General features: G+C 43.3%; 1 protein-coding gene across 3 annotated transcripts; it reads right to left on the bottom strand.

Annotated features, from left to right (window-relative positions):
• Window positions 1-5,470: 5,470 nt before the first annotated feature.
• On the bottom strand, window positions 5,471-21,070 carry VEZF1 (vascular endothelial zinc finger 1). Of its 3 annotated transcripts, none has more exons than XM_046675844.1 (7): window positions 20,761-21,070; window positions 17,942-18,162; window positions 15,340-16,034; window positions 14,515-14,578; window positions 13,250-13,451; window positions 11,844-11,993; window positions 5,471-8,829 (listed from the first exon to the last, which is right to left on the bottom strand). In XM_046675844.1, exons 2-7 carry the CDS (start codon window positions 17,945-17,947, stop codon window positions 8,402-8,404), a joined length of 1,545 nt encoding a protein of 514 aa, XP_046531800.1. In that variant the 5' UTR covers window positions 17,948-18,162; window positions 20,761-21,070; the 3' UTR covers window positions 5,471-8,401. The 3 variants fall into 3 exon arrangements, with proteins under 3 accessions (XP_046531800.1, XP_046531801.1, XP_046531799.1); XM_046675845.1 differs by lacking the exon at window positions 20,761-21,070 and adding an exon at window positions 20,360-20,671; XM_046675843.1 differs by lacking the exon at window positions 17,942-18,162 and having other exon boundaries at window positions 13,250-13,433; window positions 20,761-21,069.
• Window positions 21,071-23,667: the final 2,597 nt, after the last annotated feature.

The following is a 23,667-nucleotide window of genomic DNA, read 5'->3' as shown; positions in this document are numbered from 1 at the left end:
ATTTAATCATGGGGAAACATCAGACCATCACAAAATGAGAAATGTCCTACTAAAAAAAAAGGCAAGGGTCTGTAATTAAAATAAAATAAAAAGCCAGCTACGCAAGTGTTCCAGATTTAAGGAGACTAGAAAGACATGACAACTAAATGCAGTACCTAGACTAGACTTTGTACTGGAGGGGAGAAATAATTAGATCAACTGACAAAATTGGAATATAGATGATAGATTAGTAAAAGTGTCATATAAATTTAAATGTATAAAGTTAATAACTGTGCTGAGATGTAAGAGTGACTCTCTATTTTTAGGAAATAGAAGTATTTAGGGGTAAGGGCCGTGATGCATGAAACCCTGAAATGGTTCAGAAAAAAATGAGAGGGAGAGAGAGAGAGAGAGTGCCCACACATGATGAAGCAAGGGATAAAATGTTAATAACAGGTGCGTCTGGTTAAAGGGTGTACAGATGATTCTTAGACTATTTTCATTTTTGCAACTGTTTGCAAGTTTGAAATTATTTTCAAATAAAACGTTTTTCAAAAATTCCAGGCTCATTTTGTGTTTTCCCTGCCCAAGCCCTGCAATCAGCCTTTTGCTCTACAGGATCCTATTGAGCAGGATTATTTAACCACAAACAAACGATGTAGGTAAATGAGAAAGAAAAGTATTCCTAGCATACGGAACAGCATGCCTGAAGGCAAGGAAATGTGAAATGTGAGTGTAGATGGTAGAAAGGACTGGTGCTGGCAAAAGTGGGTCTTCTGAAAAGCTAACCCAAAAAAGGGCATCCCAGGATAAACCGTGACCTCGCCCGGAGATGCAAAACGCGTCCTCCCACAGCTTCCCACAAGCCTCTCTCCATTCACTCGCACCTGGGATTTGGACATATGATACAATAAACTGACAGATTCGGCCATCCTTCAGAGGGCCAACGCTGTATTCGGGGACATGTAATCTATGGAAATCATAGAATTGAATTTTATGTATTTACATAGAATGCGCACAACTGTTGTGCAGAGTGTAGAAAGTGTAGCAGCAGCGATGTAAAGTTCAGCCGGAGAACAGCAAAGCTCTCTGTGAATGAGCACCCTTACCCGGCCAATCAGAACGCAGGAGATATCAACCAATCCCGGCTCGGCAATGCTCCCCGCGGGGCGGGCCGACACGCCCGGGGTTGTTTGTTTGCTTGGGCTCCCCGCCAGCCCCGCTCTAACTCGAGTCTACGGTGGGGGAAATCGCGGAGGGGAGGCCGGTGAAGCAGAAGAGGCCAAAAGGTGGAGGGCGTCGGGTGCTAAGCCTGGCAGCTTGGGCACCACAGCAAGTTGACTGATCCAGCCCTGGCAAAACCCACATTTGTAGCGCGCTCTGAGGGGCTCCTCTCCCAGAGCGCGTGAGTCCAGGAAGCCTTAGCGAGAGCGGGTGGAGCTGATGAGGGCTGACTCGGAGCGAGCAGGTCTGAGAAGGATGTCAGGCTTCCCTCCTCCATCCTGCTTGGGTAGGTGGTGGTACTTCCTTTCCTCTTGGGAAGGAAGGGTGCCAGGCCTGTGCCAGGCTTGCAGCATGTTTTAAGAACTAACTCTCCAATTGTCAGGATGGTGAGATTGGAGAGGGGGGCTGTCCAGGCGTCTTCTCTAGCTATAGTGCCCGTGGCGGAATGAAGTGGTATGAAGCAGGATGCTTCCCTTTCCGGGATAGGCACATATCACGGCACCTTTTCCAGGTCTCCCAGTCTGGTGATTCTTCTCTGGCTCTAACCTGAACCCTCCTTGGCACATCTCTGGCCAGCCTTCAATTAGCTGCTTTTCAGGAGATGTGCTGTCCATCTAAGTTTCTCATTCCTGGGATAAGGCTTTGGTTCCCATGCTGGATACCAGTTCTCAAAATCTGAGTGGGGAAGCCATGCAGGAAGGCATTTGACTCCTTTGCCGGTCTTTCAGAGAATGCAGTTGGTGCCTCTGAGCGAATTGATGTTGCCGTTACTGAGACAGGAAATAGGAGGACTGGGTGGAGGTGGGGTACACTGAATTTTGAGGCTCCTTTCTCTATACCAGGCTCTGTGCTAAGCACTTTACAGACATTAGATTCTCAAAAACTTTACTAGGTTGGAACTATTATCATCCTTATTTTACAGCTGAAGAAACTGAGGCCAGAGAGGTTACATATCTTGCCCAAGGTCACACAGCTCCAAGGGGCACAGCCTGGATTTACACCCAGGCCTGTCATATTCCAAGCCTCTGTTTTTGACTGCAACCCTGTATCATAGCACCTCCTGGCCGTCCCTTATGCCAGCTGTCGCCCTGCTCTGGATCCTCTGGGGGCCTCACTTACCTGCTGTTGCTGTTTCGGGCCGTGGTGCTTGGTTCCTCATTGTGTTTCAGGCTTCCTGGACATTGGGATTCATTGATACAAGGGAAAGTCAGCAAAAACCATAGACTGCCATGGCCTCACTAATTTGGAACCAAAAATTTAGGGGATGTGGCAAAACATGTGGAACCTATAGTTGAACTTACGAACTAGCCTCCTTCTGGGGGGCGCCGGTCTACCTCCACTTTATTTGGATATCTCCCAGCTCCTCCTGTTATACCAAGGAGGAAGGAACCAATGGCCTAAAGTTACAGGGAAGGTCTCAAAGGGAGCAACATTTAATGTGGACTTTGCAGGATATCTATGGGCTCAGAATGGAGAAAAGTGTTGAAAAGTTGCTTGTGGGGAGGACATTCTAACCCTAGGGAACAGCGTATACAAAGGCTCTGTCTCCTCTCTCTCCAGCGCCACCCTTGCCCCATTCTTCACCCTCAGAGATCCTTGACAGCCACACAACTTCTGATGCTGACAAAGTGGTACAACTTCCCCCCCTGTGTTGGACAGGCCACCCTGGAATCGGGGCCTCCTCTCTTGGGATGAAGGTCTGGGACTCCAGGAAGGTGGAGGCCCACCTCTTCAACTGGAAGTGGCTCATGGGTCCCCACTGCAGGGGCGATTTTGTACCAACCCCCTGAATCTTGCCTGTTTCTTCAGCTACTGATTTTGTCCTTTTTCTGGCTAAGAAGAGCACGTCTTCTTTTCTGCCCATTGACTAAAGCTGAAATTGTCACAGCTGGCTTGGACTAGCAGTCTGTCTCAGAGTCTTCTGAGTAATCATGTCCAGCCCAGGGCAGATGCAGGGAGAGCAGAGGGGGTCAGGGTAGGGGTTACACCACAGGAAGCACAAGGACATTTTTTTCCAAAATCTTTCTCTCCCCTCTCTGGGCCTCTTCCTAACCTCCAAGTCTCCCCTTTCCCTCCTCCCTCTCTCCCCATAAGCAAGGCTGATTTCTCTCTGGCTCTTTTCCCACCATTAACAAAGATAGGAATTTCTTGGCTCATGAGCAAGGGCCTTGGGGATCCAGCCTCTTTCAAGCCAGATCTCTGAGTGGATTTAGGCTGACTCTGTAGGGACTGTGGCTTTGGTGGCCCCCAATTGCCTTTAAGATCAACAAAGGCTTAGCTTCCCATCTTAGTCTCTGAGGCTGACTCCCCTCTCCGCGAGCAGCCTCTAGAATTGGCACATCTGCTCCCAGCTGGACCTGAGCACTGAGTGCCAGACAGAGCTGCTGGACCAGTCACTGGAAGGGCATGTCCCTTCCACTCCCCTTGGTCTCCTCGTCCTCTCCAGCTACTGTGCCAAAGGAATAGCTCACTGGCAGAACAGAACGTTGTCCTCAAATGTCCATCTTTAGCCGAGTAGTTCTTGCTCCAGGCTCTTTATAGATGTGTTTAGGAAAAAGTGACATTCAGGTAACAGGGCTGATGCAGCCAAATGCAGCAGATCTCACTTTGAGAAAACTCCATAAACATTGTGAATTTACAAAAACACCCAGAGAATTCTTCCTGCATAGTTGGCAGTTACATACATCAGAAAGGATTCACTCCAATAAGAATAGTGATTTTAAGTTATTTTATGCACTCTTCAAAGAGATATTTAAGAGTTGTTAGGGAGGTGGGATGTCAAGAAGATAATCAGGGATGAAGAAAATTTCTGAAATTATGATGGAAGTCAGTGGTGATACGGAATTTGAAGTGTGAAAATCCATTCCCTTACCATGACAGGGCAGTTTTTGTAAGGTGAAGTATACTTGACCCTCATGGTCCAGGGCCAAGATCTGGGTCAAGTGCCTGCCTTGGGAAGGGGAAAGCTAACTAGCCAACCCCCAATTGTTGGTCCAAGCAGAGGGCTAGATCATACAAAGATCCAAAGCAAAGCCCTTGACCCTCCCTCCATTTCTTTGTTGGCAACTAAATGGGCCTTAGATTGCCCAAAGGTGGGCAGCCAAGACAAGGTGGATTCTCGATCAATGCACAGACCCAATAAGTGTTCAACTCTAAACCATTACTCATTGACCTGCTGCCCCCTGACTTTTACAACACAGGGGGAGGTTATCCAGTAATCTGCCAAGGTCAGATCAGCTGTAGAGATTTATAGGCCCAAACGGGGACAAACAGAATTCTTTCAAGCCAAGACTCTTTGAGGAGGAAATGGAAAAGGTGCTGGACTGAGGGCCAGATTTATTAGGCAGGGAGGGGAAAGTGATTATCATCCTATGAACACATTGGACTTTCAGTCCAATGATCTTTGAGGATACTACAGAGAAAACCTCCAGTATCCCCTATACATCCGGAACCCAAGTCTTTCCAGGGTAGACCAAACTGCAGGGCTGCTTGAGAAGAGCAGAGACACCTGATCAGCCAGGACTGGAAAGATTAACCAGGAACTCAGTGAAATAACACTTTCAGTTCCCAGACAAAAGCAACACAAGGAACACTTTTCCTCCAGCTGGTTTCACTGAGTCAATAAGGAGACTAAAGCAATTATCAGAGGAAGTTTGGAAAGCCTCTATTCTATATAAAACAGATGTAGGTATCCAAAACTTTTTCATTAAATTGTCAGATTCATCTTTATTTGCTGTCTAGTGATACTGTCACTTGGGTACTTGTCATCTCTCTCTTAACAGCATCTGTGAAGGCAGCAGCCATGTCTTAATTGCCTCTATATGCCCTACAGTGCCTAACAGTGCCTGGCACATTATTGATACTCAGTAGACATCCGATGAATCTAACTGAACGCAAATGGCTGGAGCACCCAGCCTAAAACCTTTTTCAAATAAAGAAACTGGGTCCTAGAGCATAAGAGGAAATGTTCTAAACCCATCTTCTCTGTTGGGTAGGTCAGGAGCCTATGGCCACTGCCCCAAGGCCTGGCTTCCTGGGCTTTACTCAAGCTGGTTGGCAGGAGTACTTCCCCTCCTACAGTCAGTCTGGTCCATTTGAACCCTCCCCTCTCTGTGGTATCTCAACCCCAACCAGCCTGACATTAGTTCCTCCCTCTCTCTCCAGCCCAATCCTGAGATGTGTACACCTAGAGAAGCAGTGCTTCAAAAATTTCTCTATCATCATAGTGAATTGGTGAAGCTTCTGAGGTATTAAGCAATCCATCATAACATTTGTGACCGGTTAACTTTAATTTGTTAAAATAAATCTGCAGTATTTTGCATGTTAGTAATACAGTGCTGGTATTGACAGGAAAAATCATCATCTGCTTACATAGAAACCTTCATTTAGGAGCACACCTTAGGAGGGAAATGGATACACAATAAAAGGCAAATGCAGGCCAAGCAGCGAGCCCTAGAGCATAACAGGCTGGATGTCAGATTTGAGGATTATCTAATACAACTGTTTAGCTGCCAATCTGATAAAAAGGAAGCTCTCAACCAGGTTACAACCAGAAGGGAAAAACAAACTGCTTTTTCGTAGAGCGGTGGCCGTCGTGCCTTCAACACTTGGTTGAATCAGTTCATCAGCATCAAGACTCAATTCCAGTTCCAAGACAGGAGAATTTCACCACGCAACCTATTCAGCCCCCCTTTCAGTGGCCCGCTGCCACCCCCATCCTGCCAACTCTCTCCCTCCCAAAGAAGACACGACGTGGCTTTATTATTGCAGACAAGCTTCTTAAGTGAATAAAGAATGCATACAAAATAGCATTTTAACTGAAGTCATACAATGAAGTCTCACTCCTGTTTATTATACAATGAATTGATAAAACAATCATTTCTAGTATATATCTTTTTTCTTTAAGAACTAATACTTTCAGGGTTCTGATGACCACACTCTAGCCTGGGGGTAGGGTCCACACCTGCCCCCACTGAGGACTGCTCTTTAGGCCACTGTGGAGGAAGCCTGGGCTGTCTGAATCATGGGGAATCACAATTGCCAGCCCAGCCAGAGAGAGATGACAAGTCCCAGCAGGCAGAGCCAGAACCGGGTCCTGGGGCTGCATGCCAGGAAATGTGGGCTTCCTCCAAATGTGGCCACTACCTGCCCAGTCCAGGCCTCAGCAGGGCCATGCATGGGCCTTCCCTACATGAATCCTTCCAGTAGTCCACACATAATGCTCTACATATTAAAAAACAAACCATCTTTGTACTGTGGATAGGAACAGTTGTAACAAAGTCATAGCTACATATTTTTCTCTACATCTTGTTTATTGAGACAAACTAATTAAAAGGCACAAACATAGGGCATGTTTACATGGACATTATAACAAACATATACATTAAAAGTGTAGGAATGTGTTGCCTTCCTGCTAAACAGAAAGTTCCTAAGCTTTTATATATACAAAAGTTGTACAATTTAATGTCCTAAAGTACAAAAGATCATTTATAAAATTATTTTACACTAAGTACTATTTATTTTATTTTTTACTATGTAGTTCAACCCCCTAGAACTGTTTTGTATAATGACACACAGATACCTGTCCCTGATGTAGGAAGTCTGCCTCAGATGCAAGGTATTTTGATGCTTGAACTGACACAGTGGGGTATAAATGGAAGTCATCCAGTTTGATAGTCAGTCCTGCAAACATTCTGCAAGATTAACACAACTAATTTCCATCTCTCTTAACTGCAAGATTAAAATAGGAAAAAAACCAAAAACATATTGCAACTTAAAAAAAAAATCACAGAGTCTTGGTTTTAGTAACTTTTTAAAAAAACACAATGCTTTAAAAACATTAATGTGTGGCATGATGGTGTAAAGAGTATCTGTTTCCCTAGCTTTTGGTTTCTACTTTATGTACATCCTGCTAAGAAATAAAAAGCACATGTCTTAACGTGCACTGTTGGGTTTCTACAGGGAGTGCAGACAGCTGTCTCCCTGAAAACACCACAAAGCTGATACAAGTGTTTTCTCAAAGAAAAGAAAAAAAGTGATGTCCATATTTACAAAGTTGAACAAATCTGCACAATACTTGATTAAGAAACGGAAGGAGAAATTAAAAAAAAAGAGACACTCTGCTTGTTCTGAAGGGGCACACTACCTAGTTAGTGGTTAGAATAAAAACTGTATACAATTTAATATAAGACATAAACTCTAGTGAGCGACTAACACATCTTTCCCTGTTGTAACATCAACAGGCTCTGATTGGGAGAGAGAGGGGCATATCACATCCCAGTGCCTCCAGCGTCTTCCAATTTAAAGCAACATATTTTAACTGTTCCAAAGTACTCCTTGGCTCCTGAATAGGAGTCCCATTGGCCTCCGTTTGTTAGGAGTCTGCCTGTCCGCAAGCTTGACTTCTCCTCTGTCAGTTGCGGCCTTTCCTTACCAAAACACAATTTGTATATTTTGGTTGGGATTTTTTTTTTAAATTTTTTTAAAAAAGTCAACTACAATGCTATATTCCATCAGGATTAATATGCTGAGCAATATTTACATCTCCAAATATCAGGTCACAATCCCTATTATATGTTGAAGTTAGAATGATAAATTATCATATGCTTTGCATATCAGAGCTGGTATCACCTTTCCCATAGGGAATGCTGCCTGAAATTAACATATTCCCAAAGGTAAAATGCATATTCTCTGAAATGCATTTTATTATGACAATGCATGTATTTACTCATAAAAACAATAAACACAGACAATTCTACACTAGCTCTCAATTCGTGGATTTAGAACTTCAGGTTAAAATCAGCCATCCACCTGGTATAGGGAGAAGAGTTCTGCTAGTGTTTAGAATAAAATAATTTCTTGGGATTAGAGACAGTAATGCTGTTTTTTTACTTTGAAATGGGTTTTGCTTTTTTATGACTGGTTCAATTCTGGCATTTCATCTTGCCAGCTACTATCCTGTTTAAGCAATGCTGTCAGCTGAAAGGAATTTCTGATTAAACTAAAGTGGTCCAGTGATAAGTTACACACACCCTACTGTGAACAATCCCAGCCAAATCGGAGAAAAATGCTACTACACTATTATTAACTAATGTAATAAAATCTCCCAATTTCATGGTTTACTTTTTGCTTTAATAAACTAAAAGTAAGTTGCTGGTAAATATTTACTTTAACCCATATTTTGATTTTATAATACTGTTTACCAAGGCGGTGATGTAGGCAAAGCTTGGGGTAAGAAAGGCATGCTCTCTACAGGCCTCATTGCTATATTGAGAGGGGCGGCTAACGTCATAGGTGTGGGCAGGTTCATTGGAGACGTGATCGTGACAGGGTGTGCTATATTCACTGGAGCAGTGACGGGGGTGGGGAGGTTGACTGGGGTAGTGAGTGTTAAAGGGGAGGTCATGGATAATGGACTGGTTATAGTTACAGGGTGCCCTATGTTCATTGGGCTGGTTATGTTAACCGCACTTGAAACATTTACTGGACTTCTCATGCTCATTGCAGCTGCCACTGTGACTGGGTTTGACATAGTCCCAGACGACACAGAGGACGTTATATTGAATGGAGTAGTGAGAGTCACAGGTGTCGTAGCAGCCGTGGAGGTTTGGCACAGGTTAGCAGCTTCTAAAATAAGAAGATAAAAGGGCCTTTAGAATCTCAAAACAGTGAACAAAATTCAGTTTCTGAATCAACTTCTTTTAATTAAAAAGGACAAACATTAATAAATTAAATTACAGTTTTCATCAAGTGGTCAACAGGAAGGGAGGAACCTTCTGAGCACAAGACCAGGGGCCAGGATCCCAGTAGGTGAATTTGATGCTATCCCTCCCACAAAGACTTAGGCATCTTCTTTAGCCTTGGAGCTTCTGGTTTCAACTTTAGATTTACTTACCTACCTCACAGTGATGCTGAGAAGATCAGTTAATTTCTGCAAGGCACTCTGAGGGGCAGAGATATCAAGTAGGGCTAAGTATTCTCACTACCACTTCATGCAGTTCCTCTGAGTTCTAAAAGACTTTCGTGGAGGAGCCAACCACTGGCAGGCCAGGCGAAAAGAGCTTGTTTACAAAGAGCTGGGCCGATGGTTACACAATAACAAATAATCAGAAAAACCTTCTCATAAGGCACACTGTAACTAGCAGAAGAGGTGTATATCCTCAATGCTATGTGCTCCACAGCCTTCTCAGACATGAAGCCACATTCTGTTAAGGTTTTAAAAATCCATAAGTAGGGACTGATAGACTATTTTAACATCACCTGTTTATTTCAGTCTTAGAAAAATCATTTTAGTTAAATACTCCGGTTGTTCCTGGTTATGTTTCTTTACCATATTAAAAAAGAAAAAACTATCCCTCAGTAGGTTCATGTTCTCCTCCCCACTCTTATTTCTTCTCTTTCTGATGTTGACATAATCACTGACTTTATGCCTAGTGTCATTCAACTGCACATCTTACACATAGCACCATCCACACCACAGACGACTATGCAGGCAAGGAGAGCCTTCAGTGAGTTAGGGGATCCTGGTCCTTGTTATCCAGCAAAGCCTGGGAAACTCTTAAAGAAAATTTCCCTCAGAGGTGACACCCCCACCCCGCCCCTCAACAAAACTCAGTAGCACCTGCTGATGTGTCAGAAAACATCAGTAAGAAGAAAGATGGGTGGGCTGGCCGTGACTTGACTGTCAAAGTGGAGAAATGCACTTGAGACTAAAGATGGAGGTCTGCATGCATTCCCACACATGGGTCAAATCACCTCAGGTAGACCCTGGAGGCAATAAGCAGCTCTTCCTTGATCAATATGCTGTAACTTTGGCATACTCCATAATCCACATCAGGGGTTCCCAAATCTGGCTGATGATCAAAATCATTTATGTAGGGAGCTTTTTAAAAAATGGCTTTCCAGCAAATTCAATACTGAGACTTAGATGGAACTGGGAGATGTGTATGTTTAAAAAGCTCCTGAGATGATGATCTGATTGTCATCCAGGTTTGGGAACTTATATTACCTTATATAGGTCTGATATTTAAAAGGGACATTGTTGATACAAGTTTAGGTTTTCAGGTCAGGAGTCTCCTCTTCCCCAAAATGTGACATTTACTAACATGAACACAGAAGTTTCGAACATCAGTGGTCGTTTCCAGAGAGATTCATGCTACAAATGGGAATACAATAGCATTTTGTTTCATGGAGGTCAGAAGAGCTAAACAACTGAATCTTATTGTGCAAGCAAACTGAATATAATACCAAATAGAAAAGTGCAGAAAGAGAGAAAAAACCCACTCACTTTTGAGGTGATGGTAGCATTGCTAAGGATATTCTTCTCCCATTTTCAATAAAGGAGTTTTTACTCTCACATGCACCACCTCCCTACCTCTCCTCCCACATCTTCTTTTGAATCTAAAGTGTCCTTTTTCCCATAACTTCCACACTTTTACTCTCACTCCTTCTCTACATACTATGCTTTCAACCCACTATGCAATTATCATAGCATATACACATATATACATTTTTCTTCTCCCCCCTCCAATTCTCCACCCCTTCTCCTACCACAAAGCATTTTATCAAAATAATGACAAATCTTCATTTGGAAGATAGGAACAAGCAGCACCTGAGGAATGCTGGAAAGCCTATCTGGACTGCTGCATTCTTTTCCTCCAATGCCAGTAGATGTATGTAAAGGGATGCTATTCCTTTTATCTTTATCCAAGTACAGGATGTTTAGAAGGATCTGAGGAAGGGAACAGCCACACTATATGAAAGCAAGGGATGGAAGAAACTATACAGCAAAGGAATTACTGAGGAGCCAACACGCAGAGGATTCCTTATGAATTTAAAATAAAACAGTAAGACATGGCAGGGGTGGTGGAGGAAAGAAGGAATTTAGGAATCTGTCCTGTGGCTGGTGATACACTGACAGAATGATTTATTTGAAATGGCTGCAAAATAGTACAGAAGCCAAAGCTACAGTTAGTAAGTTAAAAAGGGGTGTTGAAAACTGATACTCCAACTGATTCTTTATAAGATACATATGAGAGAAAAGCAAACCATTCTCAATTTTAGTAACAATTACAGTAAAGTCCCTAACAACTGTTAAGCTAATGCCAGCCCCAGGGACAGAGAGAACGAGATTAAGGGTGAGACTAAGAGAAAAGACATCAGCATTATAGAGTCTGACACACATAATAAATAATACAATGCAGAAAGAACACTAAACAGCAAACAGCACAGTTGTAAGAAAATAAACTTATGTACACAGAAGGATATTTCATCTACCTCTAAAAGTGGGAATATTTTAGAAAGAAAAATAAGAAGCACATAATGCATGGAGGTTGACATAAAAATGGAACTCTGAGCAGACATAGCAGAGGACAAAATTTGGCTCCAAATTTGTAACAAAAAGTCAATCAAAAGAAAGAACATGACAAGAAGTACTAGGAATTTTTATTTCCTAGTAAGACAATTTATCTGGAAGCCTGGAAGCTTTGTTGCCAATAACTTAACTTTACCAGATACTTCTCAGCATATAGTATATCCATGTTTCCATAAAGCTAGATTCCCTAATCTGTGGCTTCTTTACTTCGATCACTTGGCATACTACACTTGGCATACATCTCTGCCATTTGAGCACTTCATCTTACCTTTCTTTCTTGCTTTGACAGCTTCTTCCCACAGTCTCAGTGTCTCTACCTGCTTCCCTGGCCAGCTCGTCACATGTTGTTGTTGCTGCTGCTGCTGCTGCTGCTGCTGCTGCTGTTGCTTCTGGTTGCTGGTCTCTTCACTCATGCATGCTATTCCAAAGAAAACCAGAAACTCTGTATTTACCTTGAAAAACTGCGGCCATTTTTTCAAAATCTTTAGATACTCTGACTCCACATGCCTCTATGATCTTTATCATCTGACTTGATAGTTTTTACTACAGTGCATCCTTTTTGCTGCTTGTGTCTATACTGGTCAAAATAGGTAAATTAATAAAAGAGTGTAGAAAAAGTATAAATTGGGAAAACCAAGATAAAAGAAAAAAGTTCTTTGCTATATCAAAAAGCAGGTATCTTTTAGAATGGGACTTAGGTATTATTAGCATGGACTAATTAATGCTCATCAAAATATCTAACATACTTGGTTACTTGACCACAACGATGTACTCTAAAAGTGAATTCTTGTAAAGTTGACAAAATATGACATGCTAGATAATAAACCCCACGTACTTACAAAGAAGCAAAAATGGATGAGATTAAAACACATTAAGCGTTCTTTCCCATTCACTTTTGGCCACCTATTTTGAGAATTTGATGTTTTTGCTGCATAAAGTACATACATAACAGAATACAGAATTAGGAAAACACTTTCTTCTGGTGGTTAGGGCGATCTTAAAGAAAAAGCCTGGCTAAACGCAAGTATTGAATTTTATCCAAAGTCCCTGGAACATTCCACCTTCAACTCTAAATTTAAGGTAAACAAAGCATTTAAATCTTCAAATGGATATGATATCCCATTTCCCTACAGATTTGGATTTGAAAAGCCAACTTATTAACACTGCTTTCATCTTTAAGATCATTAAGGACATGTTATTAATACAATCAGGAGACACTGATGCTTGAGAATCTTCCTAACATTAAATAAAAACAATTAAAATTGCCTGGGATAAGATGTAACTTCCTAGCACGGCTTCTGCTGCCACAAGTCTAACACACCAGAGCTTTTTATTCAAACCCCATAGAAGAAGGGACACACTGAAAAACAGCTATGGGGAAATTCTGCTCTTCTAACACGGGTGTTATGGGTAGACAAGCACAGGATTGAAGGCAAAATTAATGGAGAGCTTATCAGTGCTGTTTCTATACATGCATGTGAAGGATACTTCTAACACTAATGCACACTCTCCATTGATGTGTGTTTGCAAACTTCAGTATTAGGGGGAAACATGTAAGATAACACTAAATATAGTCCTGAGAGCATAGTGAAAATATCTTCGATATATTATAAAAAAATCTAGATTTTCATCAATCTGAAATGCAAAAGAAATACAATTTGAAGGGTCACCTACTTTTACTGATGCCTTGTTTACATGTATTACAGTTGATACTTTGGCTCTGCCCATGTGTCTTTAAGTGGCTGGTGATGTATGCTGCGCTCAGGAGCTTCCCACAGATGTTACATGATACCTTGCCTTCGTGGCGCACCATGTGTGTCCGCAGTCTGTCTTTGGTGGCAAAGGCAGCAGTGCACGTCTGCATGAGGGAGGAAAACTTTTTTTAAATATAGACTATCCTGTTCTACCCATTTTAAAGTACGTTATATTCTAGGCCTTACCCTACCCATGTCAGCCAGCAGACTGAGCTGAATTTTAATTGCATGTGTTACCTAGAATCATAATCATCATAAAACACTTGGTGAATTTTAGACCCTTACATTTTGGGGGAAGAAAGAAATATCAACACAGAGTAGTGTCAAGATGTGAGCTTTAGAGCCAGTTAAACCTAGATTGAAATCCAGCTCCCCGAGTCACTAAACAGTGTAACATCGAGCAAACTAGTTAACCTATCTGAATTTGTTTCTTCATCTGGAAAAGGAGAATAATACCTACCTCACAAAATTACTGGTGGACTAAGGGCATGGCCCGAGGCCTCACAGGTAGCAGACACTCACTCAATGACACTAGCTTCCTTCCTCCAATTGGATTTTTCTTAGAACTCATATCATTTACTTAATAAAATCAGTCAATAACAAATTTAACTGAAAGGAGCACAAAAAGACTTCCAGCAACAAACCAGAATTATTGATGCTTAAAACATTCATTTGATTTAGCAAGATTCTTTGTCACATCTTACGTCGAATAAAATCATTAACATGAACAGATTTTCAAACAACTAGAAAATGCTCCAATTTGGCAATAGCAGACAAAAATCCACTAAGTGATAACATTTGGGAGAAAATTCATATTTTCTTCTATTACAGTTAAAACAACCTCAATCATCAACCTAGAAACTAATTTAAAGCACTTTATTCACTTCAAATACACAATGACCTTTGCAAGACTATAAATTTTATTTCTTGTAACAATAAATACTGTTGCTCAAGGAAAGGGAAATGTAGCTTAACAAAAACAACACATTTACATTTTTAAATGATCTTGCCTCACAGAAACAGAAGCTGTCATTTATATTTTATAAAACTAGAATTCAAATGGACCGCATTTACTCAAGTCAGTGATTTTAAGACTATTCAAGAACAGTGAGATTTGATTGGCTCAGACCTTCTGGATAATGTGCATTAAGTGCTACACTAAGGATAAGTCATTTTAACTCTTACTTGGCATTTGAAGGGTCTTTCTGTTGAATGGACATGTTTTACGTGACAGCTTAAGTGGTCAGGCCTGTGAAAGAGAGAGTTTCAACAGAGTATGTAATGGAACACACATAGAGAAATGCTACTTACTGTGATGTTTACATTGGGTGGGGGGCATTTTAAAGAAAGCTACCAGAATCAGCAATTCCCCGCCACCCCCCACGCCGTGCAAGCCTTCTTACCTCTCTTACCATAAACAAAAGTCTTAGTCCTTTACCTGTTAATTTTCTCTCCTAGTCAACATCAAATCATATGAGATCTTGATTCTTTACAATCACAAAATACCCAAAGTTTTAGTTCTAACACTTGCCAGAAACAGCTACTACAATATTAACTTTAAAAGCCTTTAAAAATGAAAATTAGTGAAATGTTAGTCACCAGAAGAAAATGGAAAAACATTCTTCTAAAAGTTTTAAGAGTATTCAAGGTCATCTCAACTTCTAGGAAATACGTTTCTTTGATTTGAGCAAACAGTGAACCTCATGTCTGGTCACCTAACTGGACTGGAAACTGGTGGTTCTGCAATGATAAGAAGTATTGATGTGCCAAATGAAGACCCGAGTCCACCCAGGCACTTCTTAAATGAAATAAGAAGTTAATCACTAAGTCACCACTTGTCAACCACACCAAACTGAAATTAGACCTGGAGGTGTAATACTTTATTGCCAATCTCCTCTAATAACACAGGCCTGCCCACAACTATTCTCACATAAACCTTCTAGATCATACAGAGACAAAACTGAAGTTCACTGATACCATAGTGAAAAAAAGCAAAGCAAAATGCAGTACCTCGAGAAGCCTTTCCCACAAACACTGCAAGTATACGGTTTGGTGATGCCTCCTTCATGAGACCTCACATGGTAAGTCATCCGGTCCTTCCTCTTGAAGCGCTGATTACAAATAGGACACTCAAAGGGCTTTTCGTCGGAATGGGAGAGCTTGTGCCGATTGAGGTGGTACACATCTCGGAAGGCCTTCCCACACATCTCACAAGCATGATTCTTCTTGACAGGCTTACTGGGTTTCTTGACAGACTGGGTCACGGGCATAGCTGTGGTGCTGGCACTGCTACTGGGGTTGGTGCCAGAGGAGGATGTAGTGACTGTTGACAAGATGCCTGCAATGGTTGAGACCAACGAAGTTCGGCTGCTGTCCCCAGCGATGGTGGAGATAAGGGGAACCACCGTGGTGGGGGTTTTCTTTGGCCGGGACACCAACTTGATCCCTGTGTGGCAGGACTCGTGGCGCCTCAGGTGATAGCTGTCCCTGAAAGCTTTACTGCAGTAAGTGCACACAAACGAAGTTTTGGGTTTTTCTTTTTTAATCCCAATGGCATCCTTTAATGTTTCTGGTGCAGCCTGAGGTTTCTGAGTTATTGGTATTGGAAGCAATGGTTTCTGATCAGGGGGCTCCACAGCAGAGCTCAGGAGGGGCAGCAAGCTGTTGGTGGGTGCCTGCTGTTGGTGATGGGAGGCTTCATGGGCCTAAAACCAAACATTTATACTTCAGAAACTCAGCCTCTCACAATGACCTTCAAAATTCAACATGCTCCAGACAATAGAGACCAGAAGAAACAATCAAAGAGCCTGTAAGCTACTCTCTGCAGCAGAGATCCAGCAAACACCTAGTTACTCTCAGAGCTCCCAATACAAAGCGTTTGTGCAGACACAAAACTTTTGCAACTAAGTTGCTGACAGTGATCTTGCTTTCAAACAGCTGACTAAACTACACACCACCCTGGTTCATAAGGGACATATCAGCTAATGAAATCAGTTTGCCTTAGTCTGCCAGCACAGAAACCAAGTTTAAATAACTTGTCAAAAGAATTACACTCCTGACAAGTATTTAACAGTACCTTACTGCAGCAACACACAAACCACACACTCATACACATACACATATATGCATGTAATCATCTATTTGTCTATCTTATCTAGGAAAAGAAAGGCACTATGTCTCTCCCTTTCCATCACAAAACTCTTAGTGACTGAGGAAGGAGGCTGTTGCTAAGTGACAAAAGGAATCTAGTTCTCTGCATACATATGCTATTTGTTAAGTTTACTTTTAAAATTTTCACTTAACTCTACTAAAAGATTTGGTTGGAATGAAAGCTGCTATTAATCAACCTGGACAGCATCTGTGAAGGTAGCCCACAGCAAAACACCTGTCAGTTGTTTCTCAGTTCGTTTAATCTTATACTAGAAGTCTGCATCCTTCAGCAATACTAGTTGCTCAAACCCTAAACTCTCAAAGACAGACCAATAAGAAAAAACAAACTATAAATAATTAAAATTCCTTTCATTTTCATCTTCTTCCAGCAGTTGTAGGTTTTCATTAAAGCATTAGACATTTGCTGTTATAATGTGCTTCTCCACTCCAAAACCAGGGGCTGGACACTGTCTGGAAATTTTCTTTAGCTGCACTGAAACCAAACTTTCATCGTGGATCAGGTTTTCGGTATTTATGAGTAGTTACTCTTGGTTTTGATTCTTTCAAAATACTCCATACCTCCAACCAATAAACATTTAGGAAATGATGGGAAAAATTCCTGAAATAGTTCTTCCTAATATGTTGTACTTTACCAACATTATTTTTGAAACTCTTGACAGCGAGCCCAAGTCCCTATGCTTGAGTTCTGTAATCCTAAAAGGATACACGCACTCGGAGGTAAAAGTTCCAAACATTTTAAATACACAACGTCCTAAGAGGGGCCCATCCCATCATCTTAGACACTCTAGACACTTATTTACCCTTCTCACTCTATAATCAAGTCTTCTAGTTAACTTGATTAAGGAGACAAAACCAAGGAGACAGACACACACAGTCACACAGAGCTCCTCCTCTGATGGATGAGAACATCTACCGCGCATTGCTGCATGTTTACTTGACGGCAGCACAACAGCTAAGCCTGGAACCAGAACCAGTCTCCCCCAAATCATTAGCAAGTGTGGTATTCAGAGTTACTAGTTTCAACGTAATCATGTTGACTGAATCTCCCTTTGAATCCTGGAAGTACTCACAGAAATTGTATGATTACTTCTGAGTATCTTTCTGGACTTAGTGAACATACTGAATTACAGTCCACTTTTTAATTTAATTTATGGAGCTCCTGTAAATGTCAGTGTCTACATAGGTGGCATTCGCAGAAACTTTATAGAATTTAGACTCTAATCTTACCCCCTTTCCAACCTGGTTGTAGGATACCCAAGTTTCCATACAGTATACAAACGGTTAATAGCTGAAGATAGCTCAAGATATACAATTTCAAAGGCTAACAGATCAGATAATAGGGAATGCAAATCTTCTGGACAAAGTTCAGACTTCTAGTGTTTAGAGGCATTTTTTCAATTCCAAACAACCATTAGTTCGATGGAGTACTAAAAGCACTTACTGCCATTTTACCAATTCAGATGTCTGTGGCAACATAAAGTATTTTTACAGCATTGCTGAAGCTCACTCTCACAGGAGGGTCACACCAGGTCCCTGCTTCTTGGGTGAAAGGCTGTAGAATGCCTCGACCACTACGGGAATCACTCTCTGAGGATTCCTAGGATCCCCACACTTCTACATGAAGCCTTCTAAGAGGGGAACTGGCTTTCCCCAACTTGTTCTCTAGGGGAGAGACAGAGTAAAATAACAACCATGGCCTGCCTTTAGTTAAGTGTTTAAAAAAATATATATAACTTCTGGGTAAACTTTTATTTGACTAGCATCATCAAATCAAAGTTTTAATTTTATCTCCCGTCTCATTCAACTAACCCTGCCCAAGCTTTCCTTTTGCTGGAGCTGGCAAAAAATGAAACAAAAATGTTATTTCATCACCCACGGTGGTAGAATATGGCACCATGAAATCTTCCAGCGCCACAGGGTAAAAGATTTTGTACTGAAACAAATTAGCATCAGTGAGTCATATCTTGAATGTCCTGTTAGAAGAATCATCCATCAAACATTTTAACAGGTATGGCTTTCACTTTCCACCAGCTTATCTGGAAAGCAAGCAGGTATTAAACTGTTTTAAAATGTAAATTCAATAGGATGCTCCAGGAAACAAACAAGAGAGTTTAACTCTCCATTTCCCCAGTAAAAATTACTTAAAACTAGAACTGAGTAAGTCTATTCATACCTTTCCATAGAAAAGACTGAAACATTCTCTTTACCCATTCAACTGTCCTCGGCTCTAAATTATAAGTTTTCCAACAATTTTCACTGCACACATTGCCAAGCCCAGGATCAAATATTAGCTTTCACACTTCTCCATCAGGTGGAAAAAAGATTTTAATAGCTGAAAAAAATTAAATAATATAAAATCTAATTAAAAAGTTGATCAATAAATGCTTGGCATTTGATTTATCCAGGAAAAGAATAATAAATAGTATTCCAAAAGATTTTTCAACTATCTTTCCAAAAATTAGTTGTGGGTTTTCCTTTTGCATAAAGAATTCTCGTTTTTTTCAACGTCCGTTAAGTTTATAGATAGCAAATTTAACATGGTAAGTTTAAATCATTCATCATGTAAAAATCACTTCAGTGTTCCATTAATCCCATATTTTAAAAGGACCATTTGAAAGATTTTTCCAGAGAAGGCATTTGCCACCTTTACACCAACCTGGATGCCGGCTAGTTATATATCACTTCTTTTTCAATGCATTTTTAAGGTGACATCACATTATCAAGCTCAACAAAGCACGATAAAACAATATCAGATCAGAATGAGAAAAGGGGGAAGTTCCTGAGCTCTACAGTTCTGAGTATGTTCAATTTTAAGAAGCCTGAATATATTTCAACAACTACGTAGAAATCAAACTACTCACATTTGAAAGAATATAGTCTTAAAACAATAAACCAGCTCTACACAATAGGTAACGTGTGAGTTATCCAATCCCCTATATTAACTCCCGTGGGATGGGTCCAGTGGCTGGGAGGATTTTTTGAAAATTCTGCATCCCGTTCTGGTTAGTTCCAACAGATCTCAAGCACCCAAGCTATGCGTTTGGGATTTCACGAAGTTATTCCAAGAAGGAAAATAACTCGGAGAGGCGGGAAGAAGGCACTGAAAGCGACGAGATTCCTAACCTCCTCCGGTTCCGAAGTTTCCCCGTGAGCTCATCACTACCGCCCGCTAAGTGCTTCGTTTGCAAATAGAAACGAAGCAGGAAAAAAATAAGTTCCAGCCTAGGTCTCCAAATAGGGGGTCCCCCACCTAAAGTGGGCGGGCAAGAGGACTGCCAATGTATCGACTGCAGTCACTTTCAGGTTTCTTGCAAAAAGTGAAGACCAACACCCCAACGAATGACTCATCTGGGGGCTTTGTAAGCGGACTTTGTTTGCTCTCTCCACTTTCCGTCTCCCCCACTTGGCTGGAGGAAACGTTCGAGGTGGCACGAGAGAGAAAAGCGCTCGGGAGAAGGTCGGGCCTCCTGGAGTCCCGGCCCCCGCCGCTCCCCCCGCCCAGGCCCGGCCCGGCTGGGGGATTCCCCGGGCTGAATGGGACGGCGGGAGAGCTGGACAGAGGGACAGGGTGTCAGCTGCCAAGGCTCGGCAGAGGCTTGGGAAAGACAAAATGCAAATCCAGTGAAAAAGTTTGGGGAGAGGATACACACAACACCCCCCAACTGGGTAAACACGAGAGGGGACGGCGGGAAGGGGGAGTGGCGGGGAACCCAGGGATACCCGCTATTCGCGGGGGGGGAGGGGTCAGAAAGTCAACACACACGCACAAAAACAGGAGAGGGAGGTGAAAAGGAGGGAGAGCGAGCGAAAGACGGATGAAGTGGGGGGGACTCAGAGGGGAACCCGGGGACCCCCTCACCCCACGGTGCGGGCCCGAGCCCGGCACGCCGTGGCCGAGCGGCCCGCGCTATCCAGCGGCCCGGCGCCCTCCTTTCTCTGGGCCGCGGGTGGTGACAGCGACCGGCCTCCTCCCTTCCCCTTCAGGGCGGGAGGGAAGGGTGTGTGCGTGTGCGTGTGCGAGCTAGGGGGGGCCCGGGGTTCACCCCGAGGCCTGCTTTCTCCCCCGCACCCCGTGAGGCCGCCTCCTTTCACCTCAGCAGCCCCGCTCCGCCGGGGCGGGCGGGCGGAAAAACAAAGGGGGATTAAGGCCGGGCCGGAGAGCGGAGCCGGGAGGGAGGGGAGGAGGAGCGCCGCCCGCCCGCCAGCCCGGGGCCCGGCCCCCCTGTCCCCCCCGTGCCCCCCCGGGGGGGCCCCCAGTACCTGGAACAGGAACGCGGTCCAGTTGGCCTCCATGGCTGCGGCGGCCGACCCCCCTCCTCCCCACTCCCCCCGCTCGGGGAGCCTCCTCAGCCGGAGGAGGCGACAACAAAGCGGCGGCGGCGGCGGCGGCGGCAGCGGCAGCGGCGGCTCCTCAACATGGCAGCGCCGAGCGCGGCCACTTCCGGTAACCTCCGGGACGCACCACCGCCGCGGCGAGCGCGGGCGGGGGGGGAGCCCCGACCCGGCCGCCGCCGCCCCCAGCTGCCCGGACCCCTTGTGTGCGTCCCCGCTGCCGGCTCGCCGCCTCGGAGCTCAGCCAGCGCCTGCCGGCGGTGGGGTCAGGGCCCCCGCGGGGGGGCTGGGGTGGGGCCGGGGGCGGGGATGGGGCGCGGCGTCCCCCCCCGCGGGGGTGTGTGGTGCTGCGGTCCGTGGCTCAGGCAGCTGGAGCAGGGGGAGCTCAGGAGAGAAGATGGAGGACGCCAGGGTCTGGCGCTGGCTCGCTGGGCACGGCCGGGCTGTCTCCCGTGATTCAGACACCGTGACCAGCAGCGTCGCGTCCCTATCAGACCCTCAACGGAAGGCACAGGCCACGGCGGTCACCTGGCTCTTCAGTCCCTTATGCGCAGCACAGCTCCGACCTCCAAATTGGGGGAAGCCCCTTCTACTTGGAGTGTCTGTCCCTTCTGGTACTTCATCCCAGCTAAACCTTCCGCACTCTCGCTGTGATATGCATCTAGCTCTGAGTTAGCCTTCCAACTCAAGCAGGGAATCCCACTGGGGTGCAGCCTCAGATCCTCCCAGTGCTGAGGGAAACACTTCCCACGCGCAGAGATGTCATTGCTGGGTTATTCTTGGGTGAAGGGCTGAGCTTCCCCATCCTCCCCTTAACTCCAGATATGACGTGCAATTCTACCCGAACACCCCCTCTCCCGCCAAAGAAATTAAAACAAGTGCTTTCGAAATTATAGACAAGAAATTATTTTAGTCCTTCAGTATACAGTGTGCTTCCTCACCCCACCACCCCAAAACAAAAATCGAACTTCTGGTTGGACAGAATCAGATGTCACTGAGGTGACCCCAGCCTCTGCAGTTCCAAGTCTTCCGTGTAGGCGTCACTGCTACTGGAACTTTGCATGACGATGTCCTGAACGTTTTCTCTCCTTTCCTCACATAGAGGTAGCTAATGGAAATATCAGAGACAAGCTATTATTAAACAAGTGTCTCCAGTCCAAGAAGTCTCCTCGGGCAGGAAATGAGGGGGCAGGCTGTATCAGTGATATTTTTATAAACTCTGGTTTAAAAAAATTCTTCAGATGGTCACATTATTTCAAGACTTTAACATCTTTCATAACCAATTGTCTCTTATCTCATCCCCTCCATTTATTCCTCTTGAGCCACGTTCTAATCAAGGTCACCATCTCCAACTTCTCCCATACATACACAATAAAAATAATGTGGTTGCAGGATTCTATTAGTAAAAGAAACTGAAGAGGTAAAGTAATTTGACAGTCTATGTTTCCTTTCCATCCACTACCCACGTATACCCCATCTCACTCCTTTCCCTCAGTCACCAGAGTGAAGGGGCTGGAAAATGTTGGTCTGGTTCCTTTTAGAGTCAGTTCCCTGGTGGATGCCGTCTGGAGGTCTTAGGACGAATGAGAAGTTCTGCAATTTGGATCAGTGGCAGAAGCAGGTAAACACATCAGGGAAATAGCCTATGACAGGAGGGGACAGAAAATGATAAATAGTTTCTGATACATTCCTCAGCTAAACTGCTACAGTGGCCCCTATGTCTCCTATAAATGGCCATTAGTCTCTTTTGGAAAGAAAAATAAAATGGTTGTGGAAGCCTAAGTTCATATATACATACAAGATAAGGAGGGAACTAAGATGTAAACCTAAGGAATTAACTAGTAAACTCAAACCTTTTTGCTCTGACCTTGGACATTGCACATTGTTTCATTTTTATTCCATGAATACAAGTCTCTGCTTCTTTCCTGCATTAACACATTCAGTTCAAGGTCTCTGTAATTTCTCTCCTAGTTTTCCTTCTCCCTTGTACAGTCTCTCCTACTTTGCTGCCTTTCAAACTATGTGAAAATGAAGCTTCAGAATTATGAAAACTACTACTTAATGAAGACCCTTATTCTAATGACAATATTGCTAGACTCTCTTGAGCTTCTTATCCCAGGATCTAGAAACTCTTCTCCAGCAATCTTTCTCACAGGACCTCTGGAGAGGGCTTTCCCCACTAACAGGAAGTGGAGGTCAAGTAAAAACAGTCTAGTTCTTATTACTGAAGAGCTGGGATTCAGAAGTACACTTTTTTGGAGGAAAATGGCTAATTTTACCTCTATCCATGAGAGGACACCAGAATTCCCAGTTGTTCCCCAAACCCTCCATTAAAAAGAAAAGTTAACAACCTTTTAAATTCAGATAAAATTTTAAACCTTAGGATGTTTTCCCTATAGAAAATAACCAAGTTTGGAACAAGCACTCAAAAACAATCAGCTCCAACAGTTTGAGGAATATAATGAAACCAGGAAGATCAAAGACTCCAACCCTAGAAGGGGCATTTCCACCCTTAGGACAGACAATGTCCTTGACCACAAACAAAATGAGCCCCTCGTCAAGCCAGCTTCCATAGACCGTGTTAGGGTACCACCAAAAGACCAGGCATGTTTAAAGACAGTAAATTCATCTTGATCATTGTAAACAACTTTCAATAAGTGAATCAATGGTGTTACCTTCAGATATGATGAATAACTGAAATGTTTGGTGTCGGCAAAAAATACAGTGTGCCTAAATCCTCATCTCAGTCTCAGTTTCCTTATCTAGAAAATGAAGACAAAAGAAATACCTATCTCACAGGGTGACTTGTGGATTAAATAAGAAATCCGTAAAATG

This window comes from Equus quagga, chromosome 11, assembly GCF_021613505.1.
Source record: "Equus quagga isolate Etosha38 chromosome 11, UCLA_HA_Equagga_1.0, whole genome shotgun sequence".
Classification (NCBI taxonomy): Eukaryota; Metazoa; Chordata; class Mammalia; order Perissodactyla; family Equidae; genus Equus; species Equus quagga.
Note: the sequence above shows the minus strand (reverse complement) of the source record. Positions and strands in the feature narration are given on the sequence as shown.

Bases quoted from the DNA above. Each gene is read 5' to 3' on its own strand.
- VEZF1 (XM_046675843.1), bottom strand. From the start codon at position 20,793: ATGGAGGCCAACTGGACCGCGTTCCTGTTCCAG. The intron at 13,434-14,514 runs GTAAGAGTTAAA...TCCCTCATGCAG, and splicing joins AAAGACCCTTCAAATGCCAA to ACGTGCACTGCTGCCTTTGC. The intron at 11,994-13,249 runs GTAGGTGACCCT...TCTTTGGAATAG, and splicing joins TAAACAAGGCATCAGTAAAA to CATGCATGAGTGAAGAGACC.